The sequence below is a fragment of the Agelaius phoeniceus genome, chromosome 14, assembly GCF_051311805.1.
Source record: "Agelaius phoeniceus isolate bAgePho1 chromosome 14, bAgePho1.hap1, whole genome shotgun sequence".
Classification (NCBI taxonomy): Eukaryota; Metazoa; Chordata; class Aves; order Passeriformes; family Icteridae; genus Agelaius; species Agelaius phoeniceus.
In genome coordinates this window covers 12,786,376-12,802,297 of record NC_135278.1, presented here as the reverse complement: position 1 = coordinate 12,802,297, position 15,922 = coordinate 12,786,376, and the positions used below count along the sequence as shown (strand labels likewise).

General features: G+C 48.0%; 1 protein-coding gene across 3 annotated transcripts in view; it reads left to right on the top strand.

The window, feature by feature from the left end:
* The window catches only part of DOCK11 (dedicator of cytokinesis 11), an 80,989-nt gene that overhangs the window by 28,796 nt on the left and 36,271 nt on the right, over positions 1–15,922 (top strand). For all 3 annotated transcript variants that reach the window (XM_077186123.1, XM_054641282.2, XM_077186124.1), the window contains exons 10-24: positions 242–325; positions 2,195–2,335; positions 4,334–4,543; positions 4,878–5,000; positions 5,991–6,073; positions 7,542–7,664; positions 7,846–7,922; positions 8,447–8,631; positions 8,802–8,867; positions 9,035–9,127; positions 9,525–9,648; positions 10,245–10,366; positions 11,271–11,357; positions 12,578–12,667; positions 14,195–14,313. In XM_077186123.1, coding sequence (XP_077042238.1) covers positions 242–325; positions 2,195–2,335; positions 4,334–4,543; positions 4,878–5,000; positions 5,991–6,073; positions 7,542–7,664; positions 7,846–7,922; positions 8,447–8,631; positions 8,802–8,867; positions 9,035–9,127; positions 9,525–9,648; positions 10,245–10,366; positions 11,271–11,357; positions 12,578–12,667; positions 14,195–14,313 — 1,727 coding nt within the window. The remainder of the gene's footprint in view (positions 1–241; positions 326–2,194; positions 2,336–4,333; positions 4,544–4,877; positions 5,001–5,990; positions 6,074–7,541; positions 7,665–7,845; positions 7,923–8,446; positions 8,632–8,801; positions 8,868–9,034; positions 9,128–9,524; positions 9,649–10,244; positions 10,367–11,270; positions 11,358–12,577; positions 12,668–14,194; positions 14,314–15,922) is intronic.

Sequence of the window (15,922 nt, the reverse complement as noted above, 5' to 3'; positions counted from 1 at the left end):
TCTGTCTCACCCATGGTTTGAGGCTGAATGTTCCTCACCTCCAAGTGTGGTTGCCTGCTTCTGCCTGCTTTTTTCCTTCAGCACAGCCACATCTCTGCACTGTCCTTGCACTATGGCAGTGCTTTGTATCACAAAGGCAACCTGAAAAGAAATTCTTTTGTTTTGATTCAGCTCCTTCCCAATAGCGAGTGTTTGCCTCTGTGTGGCCAGGCACTAACATCAATGCCTTCCTTTGTCCTAGTATGGAAGAGAAACAGATCAACTAAACAAACTGAGCAGGAATGATGGAAGACAAAACATCTTTTCTTTTGACCCAGAAGTCCAGGTAAACACTCCCACATTTCCCAGTGTGAGGTTTTGTTCACTGTGTCACCTCCCTTGTCCCCATGCATGGCCACGGGGTTTGCCTGCAGGAGCAGCATATTTTCCAGTGCAGAGCAGAAGTGCAGCCCATATTCCTGCCAGTGAGAGCAGAATGAGGTGCCAGTGCTCAGGAATTATAGCTCTAATACAGGGAAGAGTTGCAGCAGCCCCACACATGGCCTCCCTCCAGCTTTGCTGGCATTTGTGTGATCCATCTTGATGTTGCTGAATTTCAAACCAGGGTTTTCTGGAGCTCTGAGAAGTTCTCATGCTTGCAAGAAGAAGCCACAGAAGAGGTGTTGCATGGATGGCTGCAGTGCTGCATGGGCTCAGCACATCTGGTGCAGGGAGCAGTGGTGGCAAAGGCCATGGCAGGGGTTTACAGGGGAGTTTACTCCCTCAGTCTTCAGGGAGTTTTGTAGGGACAGACAAACTGAAAAAACCCCTCTGCTGTCTGGTGCACTGGAGTAGGAGTCATTGCCTATTGGCCTGTTTTCTTCTTGGCTTTGAACTTGAACTCTCTGCCAGGGTCCAGGTGTGGGATTTCAGTGGAATGAGCTGCAATTGCTGACAGAGTTTTAGAGAACTGTTCCAGGATATGTCATGGTTTCTGGTTCTCCTTCTGGTTTGGCATGTTCACACCTGTAAAATAGAACATTCTGGTTTAACAAGGAAATGCAATTAGTCTTTAAAAGGTTTAGGTGTACGAAATGAGCTTTTCTCTTGGCACTTCTTTAGAGTCTTTAACAGAAGGAAGATAAGCATCCAGGAGGTGCTTTTTTTTGGTTTTTTTTTTTTTTTTTTTTTTTTTTTTTTTTTTTTTTAAGAGAAGCTCTGAGAAGCTTCCTATATTCTGGTCAGATAATAAAAATGGAAATATTGCTCAGTGTGGAGCATCTAAGATAACTTCTTTTACCTAACCAAATGGTTAGGCTGAATTCAGTGCCCTCTTTCTATATCCAGAGTGCTTCATTCTGGTGTGGGTCAGTTGGATCTGCGTTAACCCCAGGCATTCAGAGTCTTTGCTCCAGTCAGTGCTGGTACATGCACACTCGTGTGCCTGGTGCTAAGGAAACTGGGAGCAGGAATGTATACCTGCAATGTACTTTCCTCATGGAAAGAAAATAAGGGAAGCAAAAATGCCTGCTGATATTTAGGGGTGTTTGGTAGCTCTGTCCCCAGTGCCCAGCACAATGGGTGTGTCAGAGGCTGAGGGTCTTTGGTTGCTGTGTGGCTGCTCTTTGAGGAGGGTGGGTGTGGGGGCACAGGCCAGGCTGTGCTGGCTTGGGGAGGAGGTGATGATCATCGAGCCTGTTTGGATTTCCCAGCCAGACACTCTCTGCTGTTTCCAGCCATACCAGTTATTGCTGTGCAGCTGCACCTGCCTTCCACTGTGAAATGTTTACAACCCCACGTGTGCCTTGTCTGTATTTCAGGCACAGGGGCCCTCTCTAAGCTGGCCACACCTTCATGGTGGAAGGCACTTTTCTGGCTGTTGTCTCGTGTTCCGCTTTCTTGCCCGAGCTCTGAGTGGTGTTTGGGAAGATCCCCTGGGTTACAGCAAAGCAGGAAGGAACTGAAATCATTCTGAGGTTTAGTTTGCTGTGCTCTACAAAACAGGTTGCTAAAAACTGATACATACCCGTGAATCCATGTCCTGAATACCTCTGTGTAACACCATCAAATCACACTCATTTGTGAATGTCTTGTACCTTTCGGACCACTTTAAAAAATTGATAAAGATAGTATTGGCAGTAATGTGATCCCTTGACATTATTCAGGGGGTTGTTTTCTTTTTTAATGAGACCAGATGTGTTTGTTTGCTGTCTAGAGACTCGATTTCTCAGGGATTGAGCCAGATGTGAAGCCTTTTGAGGAGAAGTGCAGCCGGCGCTTCGTGGTTTGCTGCCAGGACTTCTCCCTCAACCTCCTTGCTCAGCTGAGTGACAGAGCAGAAGAAGGACCCACCAATGTAAGGGAAGCTCCAGCATGTCCTGCTTTGTCTTTTTTCCTCTCACCAGCAAGAAAATACCTTGGCTAATTAACCTGTGGGGTTAAAACGATCCCATTTTGCCATGAGCACCAGTGGGACCTGGACAGGCAGTGACTGCTGGCCCAGAGTCCAGAAACGTTTGGAGACAGGGTCTGAGCTGATGTGCCTCAGCCTGCTGGGAAACCTGTGCTTCAGGGGCACAGGGAATGGGGACTGTGTGTCTGCCAAATTCTGCATCCCTGTCAAAGTCCTGCTGGTAAATGATTAGGCTCCATCCTCAAACCACTCATGGCTGTGTTTTATTTTGTTTCCCCTAATGGCAAGGGATTTCCCTGTTCTGGAACCTTCCTCTGGCTCCCAGCCTAACTCTATTCACAATCACTTTATTATATGCATTTGTTATTGTGCCAAAGTTGTGCCTTAGCCTAAAAACCCTTGTATTTTCTGAGCCTCTGATGTCTGTGGGCAGCTATCACATCTCACCTCAGCCTTTGTTCTGCTGGGCTGAGCAGACCAGTCTCCTCCAGTCTTTCCCCCCAAAACAAATCCCTGCTGTCACATCCTGTGCTTGCTCTGGCTGGAGTCAGCCCTTTCTGCAGGGGTGCAGGCCACAGGGCAGGCAGAGGCACCAGCACTGCCCCATCTCTGCTGATGCTGCCCTGTCTGATGCCTGGGAGAATCACAAAGGCTTTTTTGTGATGGTTTCATATTGGCAGCTCACAGCTCTGAGACACAGCACCAGGCTCAGTAACTCCCAGCAGATGGATGCATTGCTAATAGCAAAGATTCTTGTTATCCATCCTTAATCAGGTCCAGAGTGAGACCTAATCAGCACATTTTCAGCATTGATGTAATGCCTCCAAGTCATGCTGGAATGTCTTGGGCATGCTACAGTTTTACCTTCAGGCCTGCATTTTTATCTTTCCATGGATGAACGCCTACTAGGATGTTTGAATTAGAAATACATGAATTATTGCCACTTGCCTGGTGCTGTCAAGGTCAGTAGCTACAAAGCAGTTGGCAGATTTTGCACATGCATTTCCTCAGCAGTGTCAGCCTTGTATTTGAGCTCTCCTGGCTGGGAAAGCTAATTTTCCTCCTGGGATAGCATCTGAGGAGCATTTTGAGTGTCACAGTTGAGCCATCCAGAGTTGCTGGACTTTGGAAAATAAATACAGTCATCTTTAGTAGGTGATAATAAACACTCTTAAGCTGATTTCTTATTATTATATTCTTATATTCCAATAAATTGAGCTCATCTTCCTGACTTCATAGTTTACCACTTAGGTAAAAACCATGGATTTCATTCTTTATATTTCATATAAGTTTATTCAAACTGACTTGATCAAAATGCAAGAAGGTGCAGGAAAAAATGGATCTGTATATTCATAAAGCAAATAAACACGGATTGTATGTCACTATAGTGGATATTTTTTGCCCCCAACGAGGGAGAAATGATGAGGGAGGAGGATCCCATCTTATCAGAAGGCTAATTAGTTACTTTATTATACTGTGTTATTCTACATTATAATACATCTATTACATTACATCTAAACTGAATCTGCCAAGCACTCAACTGCACACAACTGCACAGAATCTTGTCCCAACACACACACACACCTGGCCCTCATAGGCCAAGGAAACAAAACACCATCACTTTGGGTAAACAATCTCCATGTTGCATTTTACTTTGGCACAACACAGGCACAGCAAATGAGATAAGAATTGTTTTTCCTTTCTCTGAGGTTCAGAGAATGTGAATCTCAGAAATATTCTTGGGAAGTCGTGCCTCGCTTTTCTCTGTGAAGAGAAATGTGGCTACATCTCACAGTTCTGTAAAATGCTGGTGTACCAAACTAAAGGAACAAAGAGGAGCAGAAGGTTCCCAGTTTCCTTGTCAGGGAAAGCAGTGCTGTTGACACTCTTGAGCCTGTGCTGTGCATTTTTTATGACACAGATATTCAATCCAATTTCCAGGTTGAGCCCTTTTTCCTAAGCTTGGCGTTATTCGACCTGAAAAGTAACTGCAAGATCTCAGCTGACTTCCACGTGGACCTGAACCCGCCCTGCGTGCGGGAGATGCTGCAGGAGGGCTCAGAGCCCAGGGCAGAGGGAGCCCCGGGGCAGGGCCCTGGGCAGAGCCTGGTGCACGGCGTCCCCGAGTCCTGCCTGCGCTACATAAAACGGGTCAGTGCCTCGCCTTCTCCCCTTCTGTGTCACTGCTGGGGCCTTCAGTGACTGTGAAGTGTGGTGTTGTGCTCTGTGGGGTAACCAGAAGCCAGCTTTTCTCTTGAGCTTTATAGTCAGTGTTGAGGTTGCCATGCAGGGCTCGCTGGCAGCGACGGGCAGAGCGCAGGGAGAATTTTCCAAGACTTGGCCGTGCTCAGGCCTGGGGAGCCCCTGTGGCCCATCCCCAGGGCAGGGTGTGTGGGGTGTGGGAAGGGGCAGGGGAATGATCAGGCCAGACCCTGTGGTGCACACTGGGTCCTGCTGTGTGACAGCTGCTGCCTCTCTGTTGCAGGGGGTGTTCTCCGTGACCAACCCGCACACAGAGATCTTCCTGGTGGCCCGAGTGGAGAAGGTGCTGCAGGGCAGCATTGCCCACTGTGCAGAGCCCTACATGAAGAACTCAGACCCTGGGAAGGTACTGGCTGGCGCCATGGGGGCATCAACTGAGTGATGCTGTCTGCTGCTGCTGCTGCAGGGGGTGGAAGGGGTGAAACATGGGCTGTTCTGCAGCTCTTCGGTTTCTTGCTGGCAAAAACAGGCTTTGTTCATTCTGTTTGCACTGTTCCCAGGCTGGCTTCAGTTGGGCTGTCCTGGGAGACTTGATTCCTTCCCCTGGAGAGGCAGAGGATTGGAAAGAGCCAAGCATTTGGGGCCAGACCTTTCCCCATTACACTTCAGCAAGCCAAAGCCTGGGCTGGGCTGACAGGAACAAGCAGGATACTTCATCTCCAGAATGAAGTGTCTGCATAGAATCATGGAATCCTTTATCTTGGAAAAGCCCTATAAGATCATTGAGTCCAACCATTAACCCAGCCCTGTCAACTCCACCACTGAACTGTGTGCCTAAGCACCACAGCCACATGTGTTTTAAATACCTCCACAGCTTCTCTGGGCAGCCTTTCCAATGCTTGACAACCCTTTGAGTGAAGAAATTTTTCCTGACATCCAAGGGAGGATTTTACTGTTTGCCACCAGCTTCAGTCTCTGCATGCATGTGGAGCTGATGCTGCCTTGTTGCAGCCAGTCAAGAGTAGTTCCTGAAAAGTCAATTCTAGGATACCTGGTAATGATGGCATTCCCTTGGCACACTTTGTATAGGATGAGCCAAGTGCAGTCAGTTTTGGAAAATACCCTTAACACCTTTTGGCAAATAGAGCACTGATAAATAGCCTGGCAGTTCAATCCTGAGCAGGTTTAACATGACTGCCCATAAGGTGTGCTGCTGCTGCTTTGCAGACTGACAGCTGTGGGTGCTGTGAAGGGACACCCAGGGATGTATGTGAGCTGCACTGGTGCCTGCAGGAGACAGGGAGATGCTCTCCCTGGAGACTGCAGCATCCTTCACTGCTGTTCTGGGGCAGCATCAAGCCCTGGCACCTCTGACCTGCCTCTCTGTGTTTTGCAGACTGCCCAGAAGGTCCATAAGGTGGCCAAGCAGGTGTGCAGCCGTCTGGGGCAGTACCGGATGCCCTTCGGCTGGGCTGCCAGGTCAGTGCCTCACCTTGGGCTGGGCTCTGCCCACACTGGAGCTGCTGCTGCTGCTGCTCAGAGTGACCTGGGACATGCTTAGGAAAGGGGCCAAGTGACTGAAGTCAGTGAGGTTGCAGCTGAGGGCAGAGTTTGGCTCCAACTCCCAAGAAGGAATTGGGATTGACCTGAAATGCTCTATCTAGAATTAGAAACAAAATATTAAAAAGTAAACAGTGCTAGGTCTGGGAAGGCAGTAACCTTCCTACTGACCTGCAGCTACTGCTGTCAGGGCAGAACATTGCTGGGGACAAAATACACCATCCCATGCTACCAAGGGAATCACTGCAGAAATTCCCTCCTGGCACCAGCTGCTGCCAGGGACAGGATGAGAGCAGAGGCCTTCCCAGCCTGGCAGTGGCAATCAGATGGGTTTGTTTTCTGTCTCAAACTCTGCTTTAATTAATGTTCTTGAGAATGGCTGGAGGTAGTGATCCCATTCCCTATTCTTTTACTGGGACTCATAAGTATGTCCGTGCTAACTCTTAAATCTCAGTCAGAGGAAGGCAAGTTCATCTACTGCCTCCTAGTGTTAAATTGCATTTTGGTGCTGGGAATGACATGGGAGCACAGAAAGCTGTCACAGTGGCTGGAGTTTGAGGGTACAGTGCTTGCAATGTTTATTCTTGAACTGGGTGTTCCTGTGGTGCTGGCTGCTCGTTTTTGAGATGCTGGTTTTGGGATGCAGCTGGATCCTGGCAGCCAGCACTCAGCCCTCTGCCAAGGGGACCCTCCCCTAATGGTGGGCTCTGGGTGGGCATTGGCTTAGGCTGGCTCCAGGTTTGTTCCTGCTGGGTAAAGAGCTGCCTTTGGACACCAAGGAGCTGAGTGGGCTGGTGCAGGGAGCTCTGCATCCCTGGAACATTTCCCCTGTGGGTCTCAGAGGAAAGTGCTTGCACAGAAATGGAGTGCAGATGCTTTAATGTTATTATACACAGACACCTATTATTTTCGAGGGCAGAGATTCTGGTATTCATCCAGGGCAGAGTCCAGTCTCCTGCTCTGACTCCAGGAGGAAGCTGGTGCCTGTCCCCAAACTGGTTTTTATTGTGCTCTCCTTTCCTAGGGGGATTTCTGTGCTCTGACCCCATGTGCAAGTGGGAAGGTGCTTTACCACTAGGTGTTAGTGGGAGGGGATGGAAGGGTGTTTGTGATTGTGGACCAGGCTTGGAAATGGGCTGAATGTGTCCTGGCCTGGCTGGAGAGGGGGGAATGGGTAATGATATCCTATGTGATTTCATGTGACAGCTGCAGCCTGGGTGGGGTCTAAGCACCAGGTCAGGGTGGGAGAACAGTCAGGTCTGTGCTACTGGGAGCAGTCAGAAGCCAGTGAAGCCCTTGGCTGATGAGCTGCCTTTCAGATGTGTCAGAGACCTCAGTGTCTGTGTGTTTACCAACATTTAGAAAATACACCTCTTTGTTTCTGCAGGCCAGTTTTCAAAGACTCCCAGGGCACTCTTGATGCTGATGGAAAATTCTCACCCTTGTACAAGCAAGACAGTGGCAAACTCTCAAATGAAGATATGCTGAAGCTTTTAGCTGAGTATAAGAAGTAAGTGCAAGAGACTGGTGCAGGGGCTAGGCAGACATTTTTACATACATTTTTAAACAGTTAAGTGTAAGCATGAGATGGCAATTTCTAAAATATTTGGAGGGTAGCAAAAAGTGCTGATGATGTGCTCAGAACCTGAGCTTTTAAGGTTCACACTCTTGATCCTCTCTCCCTAATACAGACCAGAGAAGACAAAACTGCAGGTCATTCCAGCCCAGTTAAATATCATCATCAAAGACATTCCACTGGACTTCACAAGTAAGGATCTTGGATCTTATCAGAACTGCTGAAGGTTGAGCCTCAGGAGTTAATGCTTCTAGGAGGGGTTTTGCTGTTGCATTAACGAGAGTATCTCAGGGCTGCCATCAGAAATGAGTAATTCAGCACAACCACTGACTTGTAAGTCCTTCTGATGCATTCTGTGGAGGAGATGTGGTCCAAGTGCAGAGATTTACCTGAGGGATTGATCCTGTCTACATTTTGGCCATCTCATCCTAAATTTGAAGGAAGCCAGCTGGCTGCTTTTGCACCAATCTCATATGATATTTTGATCCATACCTTTGTAGGATATTTGTATCTGTATCATAACTTTGTTTAAAAACGTGGTCAGTGTGATTCTTTACCTTGCATTTAAAGAAACTGAAGCAAAAAAAGGACCTGTGATGTGTTGAGTGTAATTCCATAGGCTTTTGGCAACTCCTGTCACAGGTTATGTAGGCTAATCTCCTGTCCAAAAGGCTTTTCTAGTGGATCTAATTTTTTCACTTCTTATTCTCTTACAGATTGTTTCACAGCTTCTTACATTCCTATAAAACCTTTTGAGAAGGACTGTGAGGATGTTGCAGTTGAAGTGGAGGAGCTTGTCCCAGAAGTTGCGAAATACTGTTACCCCTTCACTGTCTACAAAAACCACCTCTATGTCTACCCCCTGCACTTGAAGTATGAGAACCAGAAGGTGTTTGCAAAGGTGAGTGACCAGGGGAGTGACCCAGGGGGTGACCTGGGGAGTGACCCTGGGAGTGACCAGGGGAGTGACCAGGGGAGTGACCCAGGGGGTGACCTGGGGAGTGACCTGCAGCCAGGCTTGGTGTGGACCAGGGTGATCCCTGCTCATGCTCCTGTTCTCCCCCATTTCAGGCAAGGAATATTGCTGTCTGTGTGGAGTTCAGGGATTCAGATGAAGCGGATGCCAGGCCATTAAAGGTGGGTTAACGTCACCTTTTAACAGGGCTGCCATTTTGGGTGCTCTGTACCTGCCACGCTGAGCAGGGCAGGAGAAAAGCACTGAGTTTCCATGGTCACTGGTTTAATTTGTCCAGCTGGTTTAGGGTGGCAGGACCCTGAATTCAGCTGTTCATTTGTGTTTGCAGTGCATATATGGCAAGCCTGGGGGCCCTCTGCTGACCACACACGCCTACGCTGCCGTGCTGCACCACAACCAGAGCCCCGAGTTCTATGATGAGGTAAAAGCAACCTGGGAAACAGCAGATTTTCCTGGATTCTACAATGCCAAGGGGCTTTTCAGGACACCTCTTTTTCCAGGGCTGGGTGAAATATGGGTAAAGATAATCAGCAGCCCTTTGCCTCAGCAGAAGGGCTCAGCAAAGCCAGAGCCTTTGTCAGTTTTTAATTGTCAGTCTGTTTTCTGCTGTCTTTACTGTCACGCTTTGTGCACTCCAATCACACACCCCCATTAATAAGTAATGTTGCAAATGTGATGGAAATGTTAGGAGTTATTTAAGGTGGGTAAGAATGTGTCTTGTGTAACTGCATACAACATAACATTTGTGAAATGAAGTAGAACTAAAATATTACTCCACAACTAAAAATACAGTCTGATCTATCATGATATCATTTTAGATTAAAATTGAGCTTCCAATTCACCTCCATCAAAAGCATCATTTGCTTTTCACCTTCTATCATGTCAGCTGTGAAATTAATACAAAGGCAACATCGAAAAAACAAGACACCGTTGAAACTCAAGGTATGTTCAATGCTTAAATTACTTCTGTTGGAGTGAAAAAAGGCCAAGATAAAACAAATGTAGGGACATGAAAAAAAAAGTGATTAACATACCAGCCTATATGAATTTTCTTTTCTAAAAGGAGCCTAATATGAAATTGTAGGTCAAAAATGGAATAAAATCCATGGTTTTAGTCCATATTAAATCTTAAATTTTTGCTGCAGTCTGACAACTCTTTCTTTATGTTCCTGACTTGCACAAATGTGCTGTTGTCAGGCAAGTCACCAAAAACCCTTGCTGTGAGATCAGGGTGTCAGGGGCTGATCCTGGCCACACTAGGCACGTGCACAGCTGGGTCCCACTGGCTGGGAAGCCTCTCCCTCCATGCAGCCTCCAGGGACCCTCACCATGGTGCACAGCCCTGGCTCATGCACTGTTCCTGCCCCTCACACCCGCGCCTGCTCCGGGCTGCGTCCCAATTGGGTTCAGCAGCTAAAAGGTGCTTTAGTGACACTGCTGTGGTTGATCCCTTGGACTTCCTGGGGTGAGCCAGAGCTGTTTTTGAGCTGGGCACGTCCCAGTGTGTGTGCTGACCCTGTGCCTGGTTGCCTCTGCAGTGGGCTTCTCCTGGGTGCCGCTGCTGAAGGACGGGCGCGTCGTGCCCCTGGAGCGGCAGCTGCCCGTGTCCTGCACCCTCCCCCCCGGCTACCTGGGCCTCCCAGACCCTGACTCACGCAAGGTAGGGTGCCCTCTGAAATGCTGAAACGGGCTTCAGTGGGAAAGGAGGAGTGTCTTTGTCATATTTGCTGAAAAATCCCTTCACCGGGATTTCTTCTCCTGAGAAGCCTCAGAGAAGAATGAAAACAATAATAATCTGATTATTCCTGTTTTGCTGCTTTGGAATATGGTCTGGAGATTGTTTATCCAACAGGTGGTTGTCTGATTGGTTTAATGTGAATTGTTTTGAGTTAATGACCAATCACAGTCCAGCTGTGTCGGGACTCCGGAAGCAGTCACGAGTTTTCATGATTCATTCTTTGTAACCTTCTGTCTGAATCCTTTCTCTATTCTTTAGTATAGTATTAATATATAATATAATATAATATACTATGATATAATATAATATACTATGATGTAATATAATATAATATAATATAATATAATATAATATAATATAATATAATATAATATCCTAAAATTAGCCTTCCAAGAACATGGAGTCAGATTCTCAATTTCTCCTTCGTCCTGGGGACCCAGAAAATACACAGAGGAGGGAAGCTGAGCTTTTGTTACCACTGTAAATTATGGGTTTCTCTTTGTGCTTTGCTCAGCTGAAAGGATTTCTACTGCAGGGCACCACCAAAGCTTAAAGTTCTTAGGGGTGGGAGGCAGGACCCCTTGAATTCCACTTTCTCTGGTTATGCCAGTTGCAGAGGGTATTTCTGTGGCAGGCTGGGCTGTTGCAGCTGGCACAGCAGGAGAAGAGCCCGTGCTCTGTATGCCTGTTTTCATGGGGAAGGTGGTGTTTGTGCTGGGGTGGACCCTTTTTCCACCCCAGGCAGTACCTTCTGAGCAGGTATCTGCACAGAGCCACCTTCTCACCACAGTCTGAAACCAAGTACTTGGATGTTGTCTGTTCACAGCAGCCCAGCATGGATGCAAAGTGGGTGGATGGAGCAAAGCCACTGTTTAAAATCAGAATCCATTTGGACTCTACCATTTACACCCAGGTAAGTCAAACACTTTAAAAACTTCCTGCACAAATGCAAAGGAAGAGACTGCTGTGTCTCTACTACAGCCAAGCCATAGCTGGTGTGGGAAAGAGAGCCCTGGTACCTGGTTTGCAAAGCAGCAGAGATATTCCTGAAGCAGCATGGCTGGGATCTGCTCCCTGGCTGGATGGGGTGAGATAATTGTGACTGAACGAGCCTAGGGAGAGGCTGATGTTCCCTTGGCCAGTTGCACTGTAACTGGCAGGACCAAGGAAACATTTGAGCAAATTACCTGCTTCAATGAGGCAAAAGAGACACCTGGTGGATGTGAGAGGTTTCCCCAGAGAGTAGAATCATTAATGTTGAAAAAATCTATAAGATCTCCAAGTCCAAACTGGTATTAGACTTTTTATTAAGTTTTTAAAAAAAAAAATTCTCTGACAGCAGCAGACACAAGAAGACAGTCCTGGTTTCCCTTTGAAAGCAGTTCAGGCTGTTTTACCAAGTCCTGCTGTGTTCTGCTGTCTTATGGTAGTGGTGGGCTTCCCAAAGTTTCACGTGATGTGCAGCAAAGATCCCCAGCACATTCTCTAGAGCTGTCCTGTCAGCACTACTCCTGGGGGAATGCCCTTGGCTGGATGCCATCAGCTACATTTACATTCAGAAAAAATGGCTTTCAGCATCTAATTCTGTTTTTGGAGATTTACTGACACTGTATAGCACTGAGAGCAGTATAGTAGTTATGCTTCCTCCCAAATTACATTTCCAGATGCTTTTCAGAGTTAAATAACCCAGTAATTACATCTAACCTTGGAGGAGGAGGGAGAGTAATGGGAAGGAGAGTCTGCCCCAGATGGACAGTGGGAGGCTGGTGATGCAGTTTCTGTGAGTTGCAGCTGTTGGGAGGGTTTCTCTTTCTCCAGGCCAGTGTTGGTTGGGGACTGGGGCTCAGGGTAGTACAACCACAGCAGAATTTTAACACTGCTGGAAGTTTTGTGCTTAATATTGAGGTTAGTTGGGAGCCAGGGGCTGGGCAGGGGATGGGTATGTTAGAAAAGACAGAGAGCAGTCCTGGGAGATGGCAGCTGGGCATCAAAAGTGCCACTGGCAGGGACATGGGATTTGCTGGGGACATGGCCCAATGCTGCAGGAAAGTCACCAGATTTCCAAGTGCAGGCAACAAAGTAGGGGCTGACAGATGTTGAGGCTGCTGAACTGAACTTGTTTGTCTTTTCCAGGACATGCACTTGCACAAATTCTTCCACTACTGCCAGCTGGTTCAGGCGGGAGCTAAGGAAGTGCCAGGAGAGCTCGTTAAATACCTAAAGGTGAACAGTGCCTGTCACTGGGCTTCATTTGTGTTCTTACAGACTGTCAGCAAACACCAGAACCCTGCCCTGTGGGAACACACCCTTGCTGGGGCCACTGCATTGTGCAGTACCCTTACTTTTGCTTTATCCTATCAGATGGGCTAGGATTTCAATTAAATGTTTTTTCATGTCCCTACATTCATTTTATCTCGTCAGACGATTTTCTGTGTGCTGCTTCCCTCTGCCTTCCACAAGGGATAAAACAAGCAGTCAGCATTGCTCTGCCATGCTCAGGGCAAAGCTCTCTCCTGGTGCACTCACACCCCTCCCTTGCTGCTCTAGGTTTGATTCAGCCCTTTAAATTCTAGCACAATTCCTCATTTCCTGGAAGCCCCTTCTAAACGTAAGGTTTTTTCCAGGCTGAAAAAGATACGTGAGATTATCAGCCAGTTAAATTTGAGCAGAGGTGACCTATGACCTAGACCCAGCTTTTTGGAAATCACTGCAGCATGAGTAAGGGCTTTGGAGCAGGTCCAAGGGCTTCTGCAGGGAGTATTATTCTTGGCTGTATACTGTCCTTGTTTCCTTCCATAACTGCCTGTTTTTGAGAGTGGTGCTGTAGCAACAGCTCCACTTCCAGTGGTGGGGATGTATCACCACAGGGTTACTTAATATGTGTCAGATAAGGTATAAATATTTAAAGAAATAGAAATAATAGCAGGTTTTGAAGCCAAGCACTAAAATCACAGTAGCTTTGTTGTGAGCATTTTGCCAGGTCCCAGTCCTGCCAAGCCCCAGCACCCTCACTGGAGCCTTCAGACAGGGAGATAGGCATGTGCTAACCACAAGTGAGGGATTCTTACCCACCACCACCTCCATAATTTCAGTAATTTAAGTAGCTAGATACAGATTTAAAAACCTTTTGTTTATGGTTTTGTTTCAAACCATTTGCAGGTTTGAAAACTGAAAATGAAACATGCTACCTTTCCTAGACTCATATTGTGAGCTTCAGGCACAAGAACTCTGTGAGTTTGGTAGAGAGCCTGTGCATGAGACCATCCTGACCTTCACCAAGTGCCTTTAACTCCATTTTCAATAGCAAGCTATGCTCTTTGGAAAGAAAAGTCTCTCTGAAAGTCATTGGGCAGCAGTTTTTCATGCTCCAAAGGCATTTGTGGAAATGGGACTTCAAAAAACTGGCGCAAGTGATGGGAAGACTTAAAAGCAAAACTTAAATTCTGGGCTTTTCAAATCAGATTAGTAGCATGTGACTTCTAATGAAGTCATATCTGCCTGGACACATCTGAAGAGGAGGATTAATACCTGCCATGAGTGATTTATGTTGCTCCCTGAAGGTTCTCAGCTGGAAGGAGGCAGCAGGTCCTGCTATGGGTCCCAGATTTCCTGTCCTCCAGTGGGCTGAAGCATTTGCACACCCTGAAGCCTTTGCTGTCCCATTGCCACAGAAATGTCTGAGGACTGTAAATGTTTAACATCTGCAACACGTTGAACTAAAAGTGTCTGTGTTCTGAACATTTGTTTTAGTGTTTGCACGCCATGGAGATCCAAGTAATGATTCAGTTTCTACCTGTAATTCTTATGCAACTATTTAGAGTCCTCACAAACGTGATGCAGGAGGATGAAGTAGCTGTCAACTGCACCATGTGAGTGCTGGCTGAACCATCCAGTGACAAATGCAAGGCCACAAATGGCAAAAACAGGGTCTGGTTTCCCAGTACAGGGCGCTAAGTGACAGCACTGGCTGTCCCCTGCTGCTGTCTTCCCCTGGATCGTGTGGGTGGCTTGGGGGCATTGTGGGGCTCTTCTCCTGGGGGGTGGTGTGAGGAAAAACGTGGTACTTTAAAGATACTCCTGGTTTGTCTCTCAAAAGAGAAAGGGTTTGGTGGCTCTGGGAGCTGAGTTGTCTTATCAAAAGGCTGCAGAGTGCCCAGGTGTGTCCTAGCTGCAGGCAGCAGAGGTGGGGAGCAGTGTCCTGGTCTCATCCCAGCATCCCTGGTGCTGGGAGTGCTCCCGGTGCCCCGGGGCTGCTCTGGGGCTGCTGCAGCTCCAGCTGTGCGGGCTCTGAGCTCCAGCAGCCCCGAGAGGGCAGCAGCGACCCGGGCAGCACTGCAGGAGCTGCAGCCAGGGCACCTTCCCTGCTCCAACCAGAGCACCTTCCCTGCAGGGAGTGCAGCCAGGGCACCTTCCCTGCTCCAACCAGAGCACCTTCCCTGCAGGAGCTGCAGCCAGAGCACCTTCCCTGCTCCAACCAGAGCACCTTCCCTGCAGGGAGTGCAGCCAGGGCACCTTCCCTGCTCCAACCAGAGCACCTTCCCTGCAGGGAGTGCAGCCAGGGCACCTTCCCTGCTCCAACCAGAGCACCTTCCCTGCAGGGAGTGCAGCCAGGGCACCTTCCCTGCCTGGCACTGGCAGCGGCCCCTGGATCCCAGAGATGCACTAAAACATGCACAACATGCACCTTCCTCCCGTGCTGCTGCCTCAGAGCAGTGCTGCCTGCACAGGGGGTGCTGGATGTCACCCTCCCCTGGTCCCTCCATGTGCCAGGAGCATTCTGCTCCCATGGAACTGGAGGCTGAGCCCCAGTCCCCAGGGATGTGGTGCCTGTTGCAGTCACAGCCCTGCCCCATGTGGTGTGGGTCATGAGAACTTCTCCTTTGTGGAGCACTGTAATTCCACTGTTTGAAGAGGGTGAGGACAGGGCAACAGGTGACCCCAGGTACCTGTTGGCTGACCAGCTCCCACCTTCATTTCCAGAGATTTTTATCAAAGCTTGGCCTGATGCTTTCCAGTTTGTCAGTATCTTTCTGTTTAATAACATCACTTTTCTCATCTGATGTTCATAGTGGAATTTAAAACCCACTTTATCTGATAAATGGCTTGTAAGCTCCTCCTTGTGGTTTGACCTGTGGGGTCTGTGACAACATGCAATGGCTTGTTGTTCCCTCTGGCTGGGAGTGGAATGTAAATCCCCAGCAGTGGCTGGGGAAAGCAGGCCTTGATCAGCCGCCTGGGAGTGAGTCCAGAGGGCTGGCATGCTCTCCAGCATCTGCTTGACCTTCCCACACTGCAAGGCAACAGCCCAAAATAATCCACTGCATGTAGCAAGGAGCACATGATGTAAATAAATGATAAAAAAAAAAAGAGGTTTCCAGAATTAATAAATCCCAGGGATGCAAGGAAGTATTAGAGTATAACAAGGATGGAAAATGTTCTGTCTCACCTCTTTGTCAAGGAGTGCTAAAAGTCAGCTTG